Source organism: Dendrobium catenatum, unplaced genomic scaffold (genome assembly GCF_001605985.2).
Source record: "Dendrobium catenatum unplaced genomic scaffold, ASM160598v2 original_scaffold_17320, whole genome shotgun sequence".
Lineage (NCBI taxonomy): Eukaryota > Viridiplantae > Streptophyta > Magnoliopsida > Asparagales > Orchidaceae > Dendrobium > Dendrobium catenatum.
The window spans coordinates 208430-229512 of record NW_021335780.1 but is presented as its reverse complement, the minus strand read 5'-3'; the positions used below and the strand labels follow the sequence as shown (position 1 = coordinate 229512).

The 21083-nt window shown below is 37.6% G+C and overlaps 1 protein-coding gene and 1 long non-coding RNA gene across 2 annotated transcripts in view; both read right to left on the bottom strand.

Moving 5' to 3' along the window:
- The window catches only part of LOC110100004, a 69214-nt gene extending 67517 nt beyond the window's left edge, over window positions 1-1697 (bottom strand). Inside the window, exons 1-2 of the mRNA XM_028691583.1 lie at window positions 1272-1697; window positions 970-1194 (exon numbers count right to left, since the gene is read on the bottom strand). Of these exons, the coding sequence (XP_028547416.1) occupies window positions 970-1194; window positions 1272-1421 (375 nt within the window). The 5' untranslated portion in view covers window positions 1422-1697. The remainder of the gene's footprint in view (window positions 1-969; window positions 1195-1271) is intronic.
- An 8938-nt stretch (window positions 1698-10635) lies between these two features.
- On the bottom strand, window positions 10636-12667 carry LOC110100002. Its single transcript, XR_002303501.2, has 3 exons — window positions 12507-12667; window positions 12322-12420; window positions 10636-11289 (listed from the first exon to the last, which is right to left on the bottom strand). It is a non-coding gene; the product is annotated as an uncharacterized LOC110100002 (long non-coding RNA).
- Window positions 12668-21083: the final 8416 nt, after the last annotated feature.

The window sequence follows — 21083 nt, the reverse complement described above, 5'->3', positions numbered from 1 at the left end:
ACAAGATGGATCAGACAGTATTTTGCCCTCTTTAGTGAACGTTAGTCACTCCCTTTCTGATGTTGAAGCTAGGAAGAGTCAAATTCTATGCATTCTTCCAATTCAGAAAAATAGGAATCCAATTAATGATTGACTTATTAACAAAAGATTCAAAACTGCATTCTCTAAATTTGAGAGAATCTGCAAAAAAAAATGTCATTCTTTCTCTCTCAGGTTCACCAAATTCCAAGTTAGATAAAGGAATACACCCAACGAATTTGGCATTTTGTATTTAGAATGCAGTCTTAGACTTCAGCTGGTGGTAAGTTGTTACTTAGGTTTTGGATCCCTCAACTGTAGATTGTTTCAAAGCTTGATCTCAGGTCTGGAAAAAGATTGTCAGTTTGGTGGGTTGATGTGACGCATCAAATGTGATGGCTCACTTTGCAACCACTTTCAAATGACGCATCAAAAAGCTTGATCTCAGCTCTGGAACTGGTCCAAATTGCTGAAAAGAGCATGCTTCTATTTTAACATCTATTGTATTTCATTTCTCTTTCATCTTTATCGGTCTGTACCAGTATCAAATTCTATATCTGCTTTCACTTCTCTTGTTGAACTATGTTTCATGTGATCCCTCTGACTGAGGTATGTAGGAAGCTAGAAATTGTCTCTAAGACTGTGGAAGGTTCAACTATTTTGTAACTTTCATTTTTAGTTTATGGAAGGGAAGTTACTCGCTTAAAAAATAAAAATAAAAATAAAATCTTCTTTGCAAGTATTGCGTAGGGTTTCAGAATTCTAATGCCATCTTCATTTCAAGTTCTGCATAGGATTTCAGAATACAATGTCAATCGGGTTATGCGATCAAATTTGTTAAGGACGCTTGAAATAGATTCACAGAAAGTTTGGGAAAAAAATCATTACAATATGGATAAGATCAGCAATGTTACACACAATAGAAACCAGAGATTTAATGAAACTACCCACCAAAGAATAATTCTTTGGAACCGTTGGAGAAGAATATGGTAATTCAACCGATTGAGGTGAATCCGCACCCATGCTCTCCTGCGAAGCTCCGCAAATCCTTTCAACTTCTTTCAATGAAATCAGCCACAGCTTCAGCAATTCAACCCTGTCTCTCTCCTTGCAGGAAACCGCAGCTTCCTCCAGTCGCTTCACCGCATACTTGAAGCTCGGATGGTTGTTATTCCCCTGGAAGGAAACAGACAGTCACAAAGGATCAATCAATGACCAATAAATCAGACAAAGAGGATGTGTGATCAACGCACAATCCGGTTTTGAAGAATCCGAGCGCCACCGGCGACGGCCTGTCCGGCGTGCTGAACGACTGTATCAGCGTAGTAGTGGACGGTACGACCAAGGCGCTTCTCACGGCTGACCTCGACGGCGCGTTTTACAACCGTCTTTAGCCACGACATTGCCGTCCACAAGGATGGGCAGTGGCTTGGGGATCAGAAATAGGAGGTAATATAAGGGTGAAATAGGATCGGCGACGAGGGGAGCCAGGGCTCTGTCTTTTACAATGAGATTTCTGAGTAAAGAAGAAGTCAGCAAGGCTCCGCATGGTGGTGACAGGCGGCCGAGGATTCCGGCGGGCTCGCGTATGAACTGCTCCCGTTGCATGAAACAGCCACCGCTGTTAGTTGATCTCGTAGAACAGAACTCAATGAATCATCATGGCGAAGAGGCTAAAATAAAGGGCAATAGCGAGCAAATACCTAGCACTACCGAGCAAATCCCTAGCAATACCAAGCAACTCCTGAGTTGTACCGAGTTGTACCTAGATTTTTCTAGCAATACCGAGCAAATACCTAGCACTACCGAGCAAATCCCTATCAATACCGAGCAAATCCTGAGCAAATACTGAGTTGTACCTAGTTTTTTCTAGCAAATCCTGAGCAAATCCCGAGCAAATCCTGAGCAAAAAAATAAAGCATTCCTGGGTTCCGCTCCGGGTCAAGTCGTCGGGCCGCGCGGTAAAGAGTAAGAACACGTGGCGATATGTTATTGGCGGCCGAACGTACCTCTACGTCAGGTCAGAGGACGTAATAATTGTTCGCAATTGTGATCAATTATGTCATGTAAAAACTAAAAACAACTTGGAAGTATTTTTTCATCACTGTCGCCCTACTGAAAAATTATTACATGTAGAGTTTGTGCATAGAGTTCATTAAAAATATGATGTTTATTTTTATATATAATGTGCATAAAATTTATACACAATGTATACGACTATGTACACTGTGTATATTATGTATATAAATTTATACATACTGTATATAATTTTGTAATTTATATATAGTATGTACATTTATACACAGTATACAAAAGACACTTATCATGTTTTTATTGGAATCCAGATATAATCGAACTCCGCACGTAATAATTTCTACGTCCTACTGCAGTCCCATCAGCCTTCATTGCCCAACTAAGATCACTCTGACCAACATCGACTACAGTCCATTTGACCAAACAACCAAGCCAACAATATCTTAAAAATACTTATCATTATATTGGGTTCTTCCAATTCCAATCATGTGATATATTATATGCAACATATATATTTATAATATTATGTCAATATCTTCCCAATACTAATGAAATCAATACTAATTGAATAATTTCAGTTGGATCAAACAACGTGATTTTTCTCCCTTCCCATAGTTTTTCACTTAAAATTCTAGTGTCTATTATTACTCTTGTGCCACTCTCTTTTATTTGTGTGTACGTATTAGATCTTAGCATGAAACTTTGTTGTTAAACTCACTATCTCTTTACAACCATAGATATTCTGACACAACAAAAATGAATGCAACAGAATAATTATTAACTAATCAAATATTTTATTAATTTCAAAGCAAATGACTAAAAAATTTGTCATTACCAAGTTAATGTCAAGATATCCTTGCCTCAAAATTCTCCCTATTTTAATGTATTTAAAATTAATAATAACCTATTGCTCATCTCAAGCCATCCCAGCCGTCCAATAATGATCACCGCCAAAATCCACACCACCATTGCCGATCATTGCCGTCAGCCTATGCTAGTAGCCACCAGTACCACCAGTCCATCTTAAACCGAGGAGTGTTCTTGCCTTGACATCCTGTTAATTTAAGATTATGCCATTAAGAAAATGGAGCATGGCCAAAATGGTTAATGGTATAAAAGAGATGCAAGTTTAAGAATTAATTATGCCCATTGACTTATTAACTAAATTCTCTATGACTTAAGTGAGCATGTTTTTGAGCCTCCGTGGAAATATAGATAAGGTTGACGACCAAACGAACAGTGAAATTTGACAGCTTTTTCTTGCCCGTTCACTCAGACTATCTCAAACCTAACTGTATATCACTATATGTCGTCCACCATTCGATGCATTCAAACTCCAAATCAAAATTAAGTAGGCATTGAACTGTTCACGTACATCAAAAATTGGGTTGCCGAATTTGCTGAAGAGGAGAGAGATTGTTACCTTCGCAAGAAGCGCATGAAAGAAGAGAAATGAAGTTCAATTGAAGATGAATTACGGCATTTTGAAGTTTTATTGCATTTTAGAATGGAAAATAAAATTTTTGGTTGGAGATGCCCTTACATTAGATGCACAGTCATTCTCTAAATCATATAGTAAGGCCACCCATTAAAGGGCTCTCGCGCTAGAGTGCCCTCAACCCTAGGAGAGATTATTCTGTGCGAACACCGAACGTTAAAAATCATGTTTAAAAAATCAGAACGATTGTACCCAGAAAGAGACAAGGCAACCCAAAGAGTGCCTCGCTACCCCCCCCCCCCCCCCCCCCCCAAGGGATCAAGCCGAACATAAATCTTCAAAATATGGACAATCGGTCATGAGCTATAATATTCACCAAACTCCTGTAATAAGTGAACTTCTGAATTGATATTACCTGTGTGAGCATGTCTATTGGATTCACCTTGATATCTATCTTCTTCAACTGGACATTGCCTTCAGCAATCTAAGTCTCGAACAAAATGGTACCTCACATCAACATGCTTGGTAAGGATGAAAGACTGAATTCGTAGCCAAATATATAGCACTTTGGCTATCACAGAACACCATTAAAGACTTCTGGTCAACTCCCAAATCATCCAATAAGCCCTGCATCCATATTGCCTCCTTCATCGCCTCTGTAACTGTCATATACTCAGCCTCAGTAGTAGACAGAAAAAGTAAACTAAAGTCATGATCTCCAACAGACTGATCCTCCTACCAAAGTGAATAAGTACCAAGTCGTAGACCTACGCCTATTAATGTCAACGTCGTAGTTTGAATCAATATAGCCTACACATAAATCAACAACATATGACTGCCTCTTGAACACCAAGCCTACATCAACTATACCCTTTAGATATATTAGGATACTCTTTTTAGCCTGCCATGGATCATGTATGAACCTGCTCACAACATCAACTGCTTGTGATATATATGACCTGGTACAAACCATGGTGTACATCAAATTGCCAGCTACACTAACATAAGGAATTGATTGCATTTCTTTCCTCTCTTGATCATCCTTAGGACACTGCTCAGAACTCAACTGGAAGTGAGATACAATGGGTATACTCACTGCCTTGCTCGAGTCATCAATCCCAAACTTTTTTAGCACCTTCCAAACTTAAGATTCTTGTGAAAGCCAAACACTTTCAGCTGCCTTGTCCCTTAGAATCTCCTTGCCAAGGATTTTTCAAGCTTCACCACACTCCTTAATCTCAAAATGGGTATACTCACTGTCGTGGTGACTGCTTTAACCCATATAGAGACTTATCCAATCTGCAAACCAAGTTTTTTGAGGCTACATATCCAAGTGATTGTAGCATATAGATATCCTCCAATTATTCGTGTAAGAATGCAATCTTCACATCAAGCTATTCCAGAATCAGATTGTAGTGAGCTATAAGCGCTAGGAGACCACGGATTGAGGGATGTTTGACCACTATGGAGAACAATTCATCATAATCAATCCCTTCTCATTGTGCAAAGTCTTTTGCCACAAACCAGCCTTATGCCTCACTTCCTCTCCATGAGATCATTCATTCTTTGCATACACCCATTTGCACCAAATGCTTTTCTTATTGGAGGAATCTTCACTAACCTCTAAGTAGCATTTTTCTGAAGAGACTTCATCTCTTCATTCATAGCCTCTTACAAAGATCACCATCGGTCTAATGCTTCCTTGTGGTAACTAGGAATTTCAGCCTCTATAGTTAAAAGTGTAAATGTAATGTAGTCCCTCAACTAAGTTGGCTTTCAGGCATTTTGATGCTTGGTCCTATTCCTCGCAATAGATTTCTAAGCAGGAATCTCATCCTCAATATCATCTTTTACCTCCTGGTCTGCAGCTGAATTAGGTACCTAAGTGGAAATGATTGGCTTTTGTGGAACAAATGGATTTGCATCAAACTCCAGCTTCTTCAGTGCATATGTGGTCCCAATGGAACTCTCCACCTGCTTAAAATCTTGAGACATCAACATGCTCTCCTCATCAAAAGTAATATCCCTACTGATGACAATCTTCTTCACTACTTGATCATATAGTTTGAAGCACTTGACTCCACACCTAAAGCCAATAAAGATTGTTTTCTTTGCTCTTGGTTCCAGTTTATCATTCTGAATATGATAATAAGATGGACACTCGAACACTCTTAAATGATGATAATCTTTAACAGGATGCCCTGATCACATTTCATTTGGTGTTTTCTTCCCAATGGCTGCAGATAGCAGACATGTAAAGACCATTTTCCTCCCAGGTTCGTCCGGACAAAGTTGGATCGTCCGGGACGATCGGTACAGGTTGTGCAAGAAAATGTTTCTGGCTGCATGGTTCGTCTTGACGAAATTTGGATCGTCTGGACGAAAATTTTTCATAGGACAAGTCGTCAGGAACGCTAATTAATTTCGTCTGGACGAAATTCGTCCAGAGCCCAAATCGTCACGGGACGAAGTTGCGATCGTCCAAGACGATCAGTCTGGATATATATTGGAATGAGATTTTTTGGAAAGAGAAAGGACGTCCATGAGAGAGAAAAACGAAGGAAAAGAGGATTTTTGGGCGACTCCGGTCTGTTTTCGTTTGTTGCTGTTATAGAAGTTGACCGACTCGAGGTAAGGCACATCCCGCCTTTCTCAATTTTCAGAAATGTGGATTTTGATGACTTTTCTGTTCCGGATTTTGTTTCCGTTAGCGAATTTTTTGTATTATTTTTTTCTGACAAAGATTTTACCGCGTAACTTTTGGTATGTCTCTGAGATGATATTGTGCACGTTTTGAGTATTTTCTAGAAGATTTTTATCGGATATTTTGACTTCTGCGGTTTTTTAATTGAAGTGCAATTTATCAGGATGTTGAAAAATATTTTGTCAGTACAGTAAAAGTCTTACAATGTTGTTGTGAATGTTCTGTGGCAATTTGGTAAATTTCTGAATCTGTGAATTTTGTGTAAATTCCGTATAATGTCGTTATGCCGCTGAATTTTCGTACGAATTCTGATTTTTCTGAATTGATACATTGAATGAATTGAAGTGTTTGTATGCTATAAAAAGGGAGTTATAAGGGGGCGGAATCCTTTGTGATTCTGATGTCTGGGTCCGGGAAATCTGAAAATCTGAAATGAGCTCTGAAATCTGAAAATAAGTTCTGTTCCGGAATTCCGAATATCTATTCTGTTCTGTTCTGATGCTATAAGCACAAAGGGATGCATAAGGGGCCAGAATCCGTTGAGATTATGTCAATGTCTGGGAAGGGAGGCATAAGGGATTAGAATATGTTGAGATTCTGTCAGGGTCAGAGAATCTGATGTTTGATATCTGATAATCTGTTATGTGACTTATCTGATCTGTTTTATTTCTGTACGATTCTGGTTATTCCGTACGATTATGTCTGCTCTGTGACATGAAAGCTTTATAATATCTGTTCTGAACTATGATTTGAAATGACTTCAGTTTTCTGTATCCGTAAGCTAAATTCTGATTGATCAAGTATCTGTTCTGTCTGTTTTACGATTTCTGTACGGATATTTTCTGATGTGAATTTCTGATGATTTGGATTGGTGAGTGATGTCTTGCTGAGCTGTTAGCTCATCCTTGCTTTCTGCGTGATTTTCAGGTTCTGGGAAAGGGAAGGAGATCTTGGACTAGACGTTCTGAGTCTGATCTGTGATTAGGTACTTGATATTTTTGATTTTTGTGCAGTCATGACTTTTCTGTTCTGTTCTTTTTGTCTGAAGCCATGGACTGTATTGTATATGTTTATTTTTAGGAAAGAAAAGATAGATAAATCATTCTGCATTTGGATGTTTATAGTAGCTCTGTGTTTTTCTGTCTGTTTAATACTTGGAAGAAAGTTCTGAAGCAAATTCCAAAACTAGATCCTGGATTTTTTATAGATCCGTCGTGGCCCGATGCGAGCGGGATCCGTCCCGGTCGGGTTGGGTCGTGATAAGACAGATCACCAAGTGAAAGACATAGTATATTGCTTCAACCCAATAGACTATCCAACCCAGCATTGAATAACATACGCCGAACTTTCTCTACAAAAGTCAAATTCATCCTCTCTACCACACCGTTCAGCTGCGGTATTTCTCTAACAATGAAGTGGTGCTTTATCTCATATCTATGGCACCCCTGCAAGAATGTATCCGAAGTGTATTTGCCCCCATAATCTAATCTGATACACCATGTCTTTTTGCTAGTATGATTCTCAATCCACTTCTTTCAAATTTTAAAGATATCCAGTACCTCGCTTGTGCGCCTCATGGTGTACACCCAAACATATTTAGAGTAATCATCAATAAAAGAGATAGAATACCTCCACCTACCGAATGATGTTGTCTTCGTTGGGCCCCAAATGTCTGTGTGAGCATACTCCAAGATACCCTTTATATTGTGGATGACAATGCCAACAGATACCCGTGTCTTCTTGCCAAATACACAATGTTCATAAAGTTTAAGCTTGCATGTACTTGCTCCTTTAATCAGTCCTTTCTTCTCCAATGTTGTAAGAGAAATCTCTCCAGCATGAGATAATTGCATATGCCACAATATAGTGGTATTAGAATAATCATCAACAACAACAGTCATTCCAATCACAATTCTTCCTTGAAGATAGTAAAGGTTAGGGTGACAGACTTCCTTCAAAACCATCAATGCTCCATGATACATCTTCAGAACTCTGGCCTCAATGACTACCTTATAGCACTTAGTCTCTAAAGCCCCAACAAACAACAAATTCTTCCTGACATCTGGAACATGTCTCGCATAAGTCAGCTCTCTCACAATATTACTATGCATTCTGATAATAATGCTCCATAAACCAACAGTATAATAGGCTAATCATTTTTCATGGTCACAACACCACTATCAAGTTTCTTGTAAGTATAGAACCACTCTCTAGTGGGACAAATGTGAAAGGTAGCACCAGTATCTAATATCCAGCATGAACTATCAGTGTACAGGCTCTAAGGAACTACTGATAGTGATACATCAGAGTCTCATTCACATTCTTCCATGATAATGTTTGTCTTTCCCTCTATGGAAACTCCATTTCCCTTCTCCTTCAGCTTCGGACAATCCTTCTTCTAGTGACCAGTCTCCAAATAAAATGCACACTGATTCTTTCCCAAGACTGCACCCACGAGACTTGTCCTGCTTGTTGCTACTGCCCTTTCTATTCTTCTTTTGTTTAGATCTTCCTCATTGGAGTTTGAAAGCCTCAGCCAAATCCATCTTTGCAGATGTCTTGTCCCTACGTCAGAACTTGTGATTCAGCAATGCATTATCACCTCAATAATTCAAGACCTCCTTCTCATGATGAGTGTCATCAAGAAGTTTCTTACTCATTCGGGAGCGAAATCAATAGAAGTGTCTTGTCTTCATCCCCATCATCTCCATCCAGATTCAAAAGATCTATCAACAGCTTTGTTAATTCATTCAAATGCTGATCAATTGTAATCTCATGCCTAACCTGTAGAGCCGGTGCTTCATATGAAGTAGATTCTCCACACTCTACGTCATGTACTTGTTCTCCAAGGTCTTCCACAACTTCACATCAGATGTCTCAATTATCACCACGTACTTTATCTTTTGAGACATGCAATTTCTGATCAAGCCACAAGCATTCTGGTTCATCTTCAGCCAATCTCTTTCAAAATCTCCTAAGCACATTCATTACTCTCCGGAACTTACTCCAGATTCAACAAGCAAAACACATCCATCACCTCACATCGGCACATGTCATAGTTTCCTTTGCTGTCAAATTTCATCACATCACATCGATTTTAACAGGATGTATAACCACCTAATGGATCAGCGCCTTTTCCACACAATCAAAGCGGATATACCCATAACTCCTGATTTTGTAGCCTCTACCAATTTTATAGCCGCTCTACGTAGCCGAAATTACAAAATTCACTTCACTTTCTACACTAATGATCTAGAAGAAAAACAACAGTCCAGATCACGAGCACCTTCGGCTCTTCTCCATACACACACGAGAGGCACATCACCGACCCAGGTTCGCACGAAGTCTCCTAATTCTGCTCCATACGTTTCAGGCACTAACGCAAGCCTGTGTTGTACGCGACCCGCGCCCGCCCGAACCCTATCTCACGTGAAATTGCGCTTCCAACCTAGTCTGCTTGAGTACCTCAGAAGTCATACACGATCCTTCATTTTTCCCTGGTTCGCGCCACGCCTGCACGCTCGACCGCATGTGATCCGCCTTCCACGCTGCCTGTGCCGCACAAGTTCGATCAACCGCGTTTTACCAACCGTATCACATGACCGTGACCAGCACTTCCGAGAGCAGCCCGAATGTGAACGCATTTGCTCACGCGATCTACTCCTGCACAATCAGTGCTTATGACCCGCTTGTGCATAGCCCAAACCGACAGCTTGTGGCTCTGTTTTGCGCAGAAGGCTTCTTTGCTCGTATCTCAGGCACACGCAAAACCCGTCCTTCAAACACCTGCACTCGAACAGGAATTGGTCTGATTGCACCCGCATATCTTCCTTCGCGTATTGGGACGAACCACACAAACACCCGAACACAGAGAAATCTCCTCTTCATGTCGTCCCCGAAAAGTCCATGAAACTTGTCTGTGATATCAATTGCTGTGCAAATAACCACAGCAAAAATAAAAAAAACACACAATACAAACACAATTAACAGTGATTTATGTGTTTGGCAAAAGACGCCTACACCCATGAGGGGATGATTTTACTAATTTGATAAACAATAAGGAATTACAAAACTCTCGAGCTTTCTCTCAGCACAATAAACAACCCTCAATCCCCTTAAATAGATCTGAGGTAAAACGAATTAAGAAAAATATTCCTAATCTAATTCACAATCAAATTACCCAATTTGAAAAATAATAATCTCCATAATCAATTACAATAACGAGCATTTAAGCCTTCCGAATCAAGGCAAATATCCATTTGGAAAGTTACCAAATCAACACAAAGATAGATCAATGATCACAATGGTATCAACTTAATCAACCTCAAAACAGTTCAGGGCTCAACCCGCCCACCACCACTTGTGAGCTCCATGAAGCAGAAAGTCTATAAACAGTAGCAAGCCAAGGGACTAAAATTATCACATGAAGATCCCCGGAAACTGATAAAAAATGTGGAGTAGATCTATTGGAACATAGTTTGGTCTAATCTCAAGTCAACTACAATGCCAAATTTGGCAAAAATACAGGAGAAAACTCTGCAGCTCTAGCTTACACTACGCAATTGTATCATATACACTTTTAAGAGTATCATATACACTTTAAAGAGATGGTCACCTACAGAAGATATTAACAAGGAAAAAATAAATCACGTTAAGGAGATTAGATACATGGAGAAGTCAACTTCCTCCAGTCCTGTTTGTGGTTCCCTTGATTCCTCTTGCCACAGATCAACACGAACTCGCAGAAAATTATTCAAAAACAATTAATACGGAGAATGAACACCAGAAAATAGTTTGCTGATTAATTGTCCTCCGAGTTAAATTCCTCTATAAAGAAGGAAAACAAACCTCAGCCAATTAAATCCCCAGCTGTAATCAACCAATAACATAGGAAGACGCCTCTCTAGCTGAATGGAAGAATTCATAAACATGCAAAAGCTCTCGAGGCTCCTAGGGCTGAATAATACCAGTGGTAAAAGCTTACAGCCTTATGATGACCCAGATCTTCCTGATAGAATCATAGGTAGGACATAAAAATTCAGTAATCAATGCTAGGCAATGGCATCTTCCAGTAATTCCATGAGTTGAAGTCTTCCTGCAGAGAGAGAAAAAAAAAACCTCAAAAAATAATTATGTTAAAATTCTCATCAGCCCAAACATAAAAGGATAATTGTAATTTAACATAAATCTTATGAAGATTGTTAAGACAGTTTTATGAAATAAGATGTGAGATATTATCTTGAAAGTTCATTGATAACATACATTGAGAAGAATATTTTAATGTGTTTTGAGATAGAATCAATGATGTATGATTTTAATATAATAAAGATGCACCAGATATAATTTAAGATATTTAATCACAATAGTAAAATTCAATATAATATATATATATATATATATATATAATATATATTATATATATAATATAATTATATATATATATATATATATATATATATATATATATATATTAAGCTTTGTAGGTTGTTATTATTTACAGTTTTTATTTAATCCTTTTTGGTATACTTATCTGAGTTCAGAAAGTAAAACTTCTAATTTCAATTGGTTAATTGCTTGAATGTAAAATCAGCATATAAGCCATATTGAAACGATTGGGTAAGTTGAAAACACACTAAGCAGATTTAGTCATAGATTGAACTTCACAATAAAATACCCCTAGGGGTTCAAAGGCTCCGCCCCAAAAGATACCCAATATTTGTGATTTTCCCATCAAGTGCATTTTGGAGATTTTTACTATATTTTATTGGCACTCTAAGTTTTTCGTTATGAGAAGAGTTCCAACTAATGTATGTATCCATGAGAAATTATAGTTTGTGATTCTCCACAATCATTAGTAAAATTTGTAACAACCATAATAATATGTAGTCCTCAATTGAACTCTTTATAAAATTCTCGTGTTTTTCGTGTGCAGATTTTTTTTTCTGTTTTCCTTTTTATTTTTCAGTTGTGTTTGCACAAATTTCACCTATTCCCAAAACATGAATCATTAATCAAAAAATATGATATCCAAATTAAGCTAAAGCATTAGCGACTAGTACTTGAAACAGCATCAGTTCTAAATTTGGTTTGCAGTTTGCCACAACCAAATGAACCCTGAACTACAAACCTGCTCGATCAGTGAGGTTGGGGGGAACATGTCATTGACTAAGGTATGCAAGGAAGTATAGGATTTCACATCAATGCAATTATTGATCGCAACTTCACCCTGTCAGTTTTTGAGATACATATTAGATGGATAGCATGTCACAATACAAATCTTGCATTGAAACTACATTAGAAGAATAGAGATACCTTCGGATTGATAATAAATATTTTTCCTTTGGCGATTCCAATTTTTCTGTAACTAAGCTCGTCAGTGTCTCTGTTCCCAAAGCCAGCATAGAATGGGTTGTAATCAGATGGAAAAAGTGCTCGAATGTCCTGTCAAATTTAAAGAGAATCTCAAAATAAGTAACAAACAACAAAGCAAAGGCCCGTCAAAGTAATGAAAAGGGATTTAGTTATTCAAAACTAATAAATGAGAGAAATTATCACGGTTTACATAGAAGAACTTAAATCCGAAAAGAAAAAAAAACTTAAAAGACAAAAACCAATTATTTTTTGCCAATTATATAGAAAAAAAAGTCAATTGATCCCAGGATTATTATCCGGAGGGGCTATACATTCAACTTAGTCTATTGACTCTATTGACTCTTCAAATATGATCTAAAATTAATCCCTTTGACTTCTCAAATTTGATGAAAAATAATCGAATAGGACTATTTTGAATTATAAATTAAACGCTGGGACTGAAATAGTCTCATAAAACTTGATCAGGGATCATTTTGACTTTTTCTCTCATTATAAATCATGGTTTTGTACCACCTAATATACTAGAGCAATAATTGAAATTTTAATACTTTCATAGTGAATGCATCAACACCTCCATTGCACGGGGCAAATTATTGCATCCGGTCACCAGACACGGAAAATAGGTTTGGACATCCAATAAAAATTTGTCACGTCACATGTGCTTTAGTTGCGCTTTTGACTGCACTTTGACCTGCGCTTTACCTGCGCTCTACCTGAGCTTTACCTGAGCTTTACCTGTGCTTTACCTACGCTTTTGATGCGCTTAATTTAAAATAATATTTTATTAATATCCGGACCTATCTCCACGTCCGGTGACCATATGCAATAATTTGTCATTGCACGAACTCAACATGCACTGGCTATATCCTATTTTTGCTTACATAAAGAATTAAAATAAACAAACTATTAAAACTAAATGAGCTATGTCGAAGAAAGATCAGATTAGGAGGTGTGGCAGGAATGCTAGATAAGAGAAATTAGAGGCCACAGATTCATGGCTTACAAGGAAATATCTCTCTCACAGATTCATATGCAAGAAAGGAAAGAAATAGCCCACTGATTGCTCCATTGGCACGTCCCCTAAATGCATCACATGGAGGGAAAAACTGCTAGAGGTAGATAGCTTGAGGCATTTTTTTATTTTTTTGTATTAGTTATTGTAATTATTTATTTGTTTTTTCTTTCTTATATATAAAATTGTGTATAAATACTCATTCAAAGAAAAAAAATTTAAGCTATCCAAGCCACTTCTTTCTACATGGTATTAGAAAAAGGTAATGATTCCCTTTTTCCAATCTCAAGTCTTCCTCTCTTATATTATTTTTCTCTTCACTATCTCCGATTTCTTTGATTTCCCTTCAAATGAGTCAACAATCATGAATGGTGAAAACTAGATAAAACGAGAGCTTTAGGGGATACATGCATCCTATTGCTTGAATGGAAGAACTTACCTGAAGCGGTACCAAATTATGAAGATCTTTCTATTATGAAAGGAAAAAATCTAGCATCTTATGGATCCCCTCTTCCAGAGCCAAAAGATCAAACGTTTGCACTTTAGGATGAAATAGATTCATCACATGATTATGGAACACGATGATGTCTAAAATAAATTGGTCATACATATTTTTAACAAATGAAAAAGATGTTTGAGATGCTGTCAAACAAACATACTCATAAGTTAAGGTGCTAATATCATCTATGAGATCAAAACTAAGATCTCAACAAGCAAGCAAGATAACCTCTTAGTCATTGAATATTTTTAATGCAATAAAGGTTTGTTGGCTTGAACTAGGCTATTATCAAGATCTCAAGATGATGTGTAATTATGATACAGTGACTCTCAAACAGTTTGTGGAAAGCGATAGGATTTTTTTATTTCTTGAAGAATTTAATAATGAATTCGATCAAATTCATATTCAGATCCTATGCAAAAAAAAAACTACCATCTATAAATGAAGCCTTCTGATGCAATCATAATTTTTGTATTTTCATTTTTGAATATTGAACATTAGTTTTCTAATTTAGTTTTATATTTTTTTTAGCTATCCAATGATGGTAAAGCATCCAATGATCATGGTAGGTTGTGCTTGGGCTTGGTAGACCTTAGTTTGCTAGCTTGATGGATCCTTGGGCTGCTGATGGTTCTCGGGTTGGCTTATGGTTCTCGGTTTGAGCTTTACTCTCTAAGTTGTTAGCTCATTAATGTGGAGCTGAAGTTTAGTTCAATCATTGGGAGATTTATTGAACTACCTAGCTCATTAATCTAAAAAGGTATGCTCTTAAGTCTTGGATTCATTTTGGAGTGGACTTGTCTTTTCTCCTCCCCCTTTTCTTCTCATTTCCCTGAGCTGGGTGATTTCCCGTGCTCTGGCCCTTGGGTTTCTGAGAATGGCTGTTGGTTTCCTGTGCTGGGAGGTTTTCCCGTGCCTTTGACCCCTTGGTTCCTGTGGTTGGCTATTCAGTTTTGCGGTTCCCTGCTTGGTTCCGTGGATTTCCTTTCTCTGTTTTGCTGCACCGTTTGGGATTTGTTATTATGGCAGTTGGCCTTTCATTTCCTTAATATTATTGGCTTATTGGGTGGTGCTTTGGTTATTGTGTTCTCCTCTCTAGCCTATATATTGAAGATGTTTTTTGAGGAGAAAGGTTGTTGAAAATTGTTGAGCTTAGTCTCTTAAAACCTGAGTGTTTTCTCTTCTTGGAAAAGCTTGAGAGCTTTGTCCACTACTTCTTCTCCTCTATTTCGTCTGGGCTTCTTACCTCTTTCTTCTCTATGCAAGTTCCACTCCATTTGTATCCTTCTTCTTGAGCTGAGGTGATATTTGTTGGCTTATTTGGGAGCATTTGCTGGAGAAGTTTGGATTGGACGTTTGGACTATCTTGCTGTGGTGGACCATCGGTTTGCTAGCCCTAAGCACATATTTTACTTAACTTACATTTTGATGCATGTGAGGAAACCGTTATGTCGGTTGTTCTGAGGATAGCGACTTTTTTTATTTATTTCTTTTGTTTCTTTTGACTTCTCTTCTAGTTTTTATCCGTCATTTTTTGTGCTAATAGATGATTGCTACTATTTGAATCGAGTTTGGTTATAGTTTTGCACATTGTTCTCCTTTGTGGCTTTTCTATCTAGTGTGCTTGCATCACCTTTTCAATCATACAAGCCGAAGAAGAAAGAATAATGTAATGCATAACACTTATCCCATATGAAAACCACTGAACCTCAAGGTGAAGATTTATTGCCGCTATTTCTTTCAAAAAAAAACAAGAACAAAAATCTTATAACATGGAGAAGTAAGAAATAATTTGTCATTTCAAGATCTAGAGCCAAATCCAAATTCAAAGCACTTGCTCAAGATATCAACGAACTACAATAGATTAAAATGTTCTGGGTGATTTAAAAATCTGATGGGAAGAGCCTATAAAGATATACTGCCCAAATAAATTGCCATAACATTGCTTACAATCCTGTACAACATGGTCGTACCAAATGTGTGAAAGTGGATAGACATTTCATGAAATAAAAATTAGAAAGTGGATTGATCTACAATCCATATGTCCCAACAGGAAGACAACTTACTAATATATTCACCAAAGAGCTTAACAACCTTACATTCAAAAATGTAATAAGCAAACTTAAAATAGTAGATTTCAACCATCCAGTTTACAAGGGAGTGTTGAAGAGTCATTAAATTAAGAGAAGACAGTGGGAGCACTAGATAAGAAAATTAGAGGTCATAGATTCATTGCTTACAAGGAAATACCTCTCGCACAAATTCATATACAAGAAAATAAAGAGATAATCCATGAATAGCTCTCTTGGAATCAATCGGTTAATGGATCAAATGGCGGGTGAATCTGTTGAAGGCGATTTGTGAGGGTCTTTTTTTATTGTAATTATTTATTTTATTTTCTTCTATGCAGCTTTATGTATAAATACTCATTGAAAGAATCAACAATATAAAGATTTCTTGTCACTTCTTATTTTATATCAGCTACATAATTAGGTAGGCAGAGTGAAGCTGGACTCATATTCTTAAAATACCACCACACAATACGATTCTAGGATGAAAACCGAGCATGTAGAGTAAGAACTGATCTCGGGTATCTTAGTCTCTTTCGATTAACACAAACAACCATTCAAATAAACCGAGTAAACAAAAAAAATATTTTACATAAAAAATCGAGAAAAAAAAAAAGGAAAGAAAAAAAATCATAAGGCTATGCCTAAATGAATAGCTTTCAACAACATCAAGCCTTTATCCCACTGTGTGGGTTCGGCTACATAACTCATTTTCTCCATTGTGTCGTGTTAAAAGTTAAATTCTCCTTTAAATCTAATAAAGAAATGTCATTTCTAATATTTTCTAACCAAGTCCTTTTAGGTCTACCTCTTCCTTTTTTAACGTAAGTCAAATTTAAAACATCTACTTTCCTAAGTGGGTCATCAGAAGGCCGCCGTTTTATGTGACCAAACCATCTAAGGCGACTCTCTCTAATCTAATCTTCCACCAGAGCTACTCCAACCTTTTCACGTATATGCTCATTTTGAATCCTTTCTCTAAGAGTAAAGACACTCATCCACTTGAGCGTCCTCATCTCTACAACACTTAACTTAATATTATGCTTCTCTTTTAATGGCCAACATTCTGCACCATAAAGCAAAATTGAGTAGCTTTCACTAGTATAAAATAGGATCACAAAATATCGCCCCTCGACAAAATTAGAGAAGGCTTCAAAAAAATATAAAAGAATAAGTTATTGGTTAAATCAACAATAGCGACAAAGGATAGTGATTAGCATAACATGAGGTACCAGAAATGCAAGTCTCACAAGGATGATTGTGTTGAAAATCTTGGAGGAGGCAACTGAGGTGCATTCAATTGTTGTCATTTAGGCCTTGCAAATGACAATGTCAACATGCACCTCATTGCACTGTCGAACTTGATGAACAATTGTGATAGAGGTCACGATGCGATGAATCTTACAACGCAATTGAAGGATGAGACATAAGCTCTATTTGATGATGATGTAGCTTAGAATTCTTAGATGATCCAAGTGATCTTCAAGGCTTAAAAATATTTTTCCAAATGAATTGAATGATAGTCTATTTTTATTTTTGGCAAGAAAATTTTGATCTTCATTTAACATATTCCTCATAGTTATCAACAATGAATGATGAGTTAAGTTATGGAGCCTAATTTTTGCCATAAGAAGAAAATGCGCAACCCAAACTTAGTGGTAAGCTGGTGTTTCAATTAGATTTCGAGAATTTTATTATATTTGAGGGTTGTTTCACAAGGGTATTCTAGGAATTGTGTTATATTTTTTGTTGCCTTATTTTTTACTTTATAAAAGGGGGATCATCTTTATGTTGTATCAATGAAATTAAGATTGCATTTTCTCCATAATCAAATCCTGATGAAATATGTAGCTATAATAAAAAGACATCGCCATCAAATAGATGAACCTATACAAAAATTTGTGTATTTGTGCATTGATCTTCTTCTCTATTTTCTATTTTATCGATCTTGGTGTTTCAACTAGGTTTCACCCATTCTTAAACATGATGCAAATCATGCCCTCCTATACTCAAGATATGATCGGCCGATACAACCCCTAAACAAATTTGGTTGGCCAGTGGTGGACAATGGTAAATGCAACTACACCAAATGAATATACCAAATTATAGCTATCGATGCCATGAGTGAAAAAAGGTGATAAATCAAAATTTTGACAAGCGAATTGATGAGAATAATTATGAAAAAATTATCGATTTTAATTTAAAGTTATAGAAAATGACAATAATATCTCACTATTTTCACATTGATATGCTCTCTTCAAGGGGAGTGTTTACCTACAAAAGTACAAATGAGTCTTACATCAATGGCTTGTGAAACCTCATTTCCAAGACGGCTTGCATAGAAACAAGCATATGCAAGTGTGATCAAACATAATCAAAGTGCTGCTCTTAGTGATGAACCAAACGAGTTAATCACTTATTGATGATGATGATGGCAACAACATGGTTGTCTTCATCCCCACACCCATGTCAAGTGTCGCCGAAGGTTACAAACGACATGGAAGACTAAACAAAATTGGTTTTACCCTAAATCAATCGATTTATAGCCATTTCTTTATTTCAATTCATATGATTGTTGGGTCAACAAATACAGTGCAAGTCAACTCATATAGTGGAGCCGCTTCATCGAACTAAGCTTGCCTCGTGTTTGATTTATTTTATGAGTGAAATTGAGCATTGCTTTAATCCTTTTAATCCACCTCAAAATTTGTACAATGTCAAAATTTATGCTTCATCAAACAAGGCTTTTTATGACTTCAACAAATGCCCCTATTTTGGACTCCTTAAGTTGCAAATCAAAATATTTTAGGTTTCCGACATTCTTTGTTTGCATAATTATAACAAGAGCGAAATTATTAGGTGCAACCACTTCATAAACATCAACATGAACGTGATGGACCGGACCGGCCGGTCCAGCCCACAGCAACACCGGCCCAAAAAGAGCCGGTTCTCACGTACTGCAGGCGGAGAACCCGCCTGCCTGGGCGGTCAGCCGAAAGGGAGAAAGGAGGCAGGTGGGCCCAAGGGGCCCACCAAATTGAAGAGGGAGGATGAGGTGTTTGCCCTAGGGGTAATTAAGGGATTATGAGGGGTTTATGTGAGAGTTAAAAGGGGAGTTAGGGTTGGTTTTGGAGACATCTTGTTTTGGTGGCTGTTTTTTAGTTTTCTTCTAATCTAGGGCTTGGGAGAAAGCTTCTCTTCTCGAATTGAGAGCATTGTATCCGTGGAAACTTGTAAGTTTTTTGATATTTAAGTAATCGAAGTGTTTGTGAGTGTTTTCATCCAAGAAATCCTCCATTTTTCCACTGTTTTTGGGCTGTTTTTCCTGGATTCCGAAATTTAAAAACCAAGTTCCATCAGATACATGCCTTTTTTATATGAAAAATCATACAGAGAATCATAGGCCATTTCCTTGTTGAAATGACTTTTACAAGTAGAAGGTAAGAGTGGCATTGATCCATGCTTTCTCATACTTTGTGTTAATACAATGAAGGTGAAATAGATATGTTGATTTTATATAGGTGACAAAATAAGATTGGATACTAGGACAATACCCCTTCAAGAGGTGAAGTCAATATACCTTGAAGACATTAGGTGAGCTAGAGCAAGAAAGTTGTGGAGGTCATTGGAGTTTGTTAGACTGAGCCTCCTTTAGAGGGGCAAATTATTGGGTTAGGTGACCGGAGGCGAAAAATAAGTTCGGATATCCAATAAACATTTGCCGCGTCACCTGCGCTTTTGACTTGCGCTTTAGTTGCGCTTTACTTGCGCTTTAATTGCGCTTTACTTGCGCTTTACCTGCACTTTACTTGCGCTTTAGTTGCGCTTTACTTGCGCTTTAATTGCGCTTTACTTGCGCTTTACCTGCACTTTACTTGCGCTTTAGTTGCGCTTTACTTGCGCTTTAATTGCGCTTTACTTGCGCTTTACCTGCACTTTACTTGCGCTTTAGTTGCGCTTTACTTGCGCTTTACTTGCGCTTTACCTGCGCTTTACCTGCGCTTTACTTGCGCTTTACCTGCGCTTTACCTGCGCTTTACTTGCGCTTTACCTGCGCTTAATTTAAAATAATATTTTATTAATATCCGGACCAATCTCCGCGTTCGGTCACCTGACCCAATAATTTGCCCCTTTAGTGGTGAAATATGACGTGATATAAACATAGCAACAAAGTAGTGTAGGAAAGACATGAAGGTCACTGAAAATGGCCAAAACAATCATTCTTTGTGTTGGAGATAGAAGAACCCGAAAGTTGCAATGAAGTAATGTAGGAAAGGTTGTGGAAGCCGCTAGAGGTGGTTGGATGAGTATACCCCTAGAAGTGGAGATGGCATGTCATAAAGATGAAGATAGAGCAATGCAGGAAGATGTAGATGCCACTCAAGATGTTCAGATTGGTCCACCCCTAAAAGTAGAGATGGAAAGACCAAAACATGATGAAGCAATGCAATAAGTTATGAAGGCAACTAGAGGTTGGGATTAAGGGGAGATGGCTCGACCTGAAGGTAGCAATGGAGTTGTGCAAGAAGGTCTTGGAGATGTCAGGTAGAGAAGTGCGATGTGTAGTAATAGTAGGGGCAACTGAAGATGGTTAGATCAGTCCTCCCATAGAGGTGGATATGCTTGTAGAGGCATTAGAGTGATGCAGGAAGGGCTTGAAGACCATCAGAGATGGTTAAATTGATCCTTCCGTGAAGGTGGAGATTTCCCAACCTAAAGGCAATTATGGAGCGGTGTAGGAAGTTTAATAGGAAGTGTGTGAAGATCATTAGAAGTGCAGGTGCTTAGATATGTCTCCTTTTAGCGGTGATGGCATGATGTGAAGGCCATGACAAAGCAAGACAGAGAGGTCATGGATTGCACTGACTAACGATAGCCAGATTCTATGTATTATATATATTTTTTCACAGATATATATATATATATATATATATATA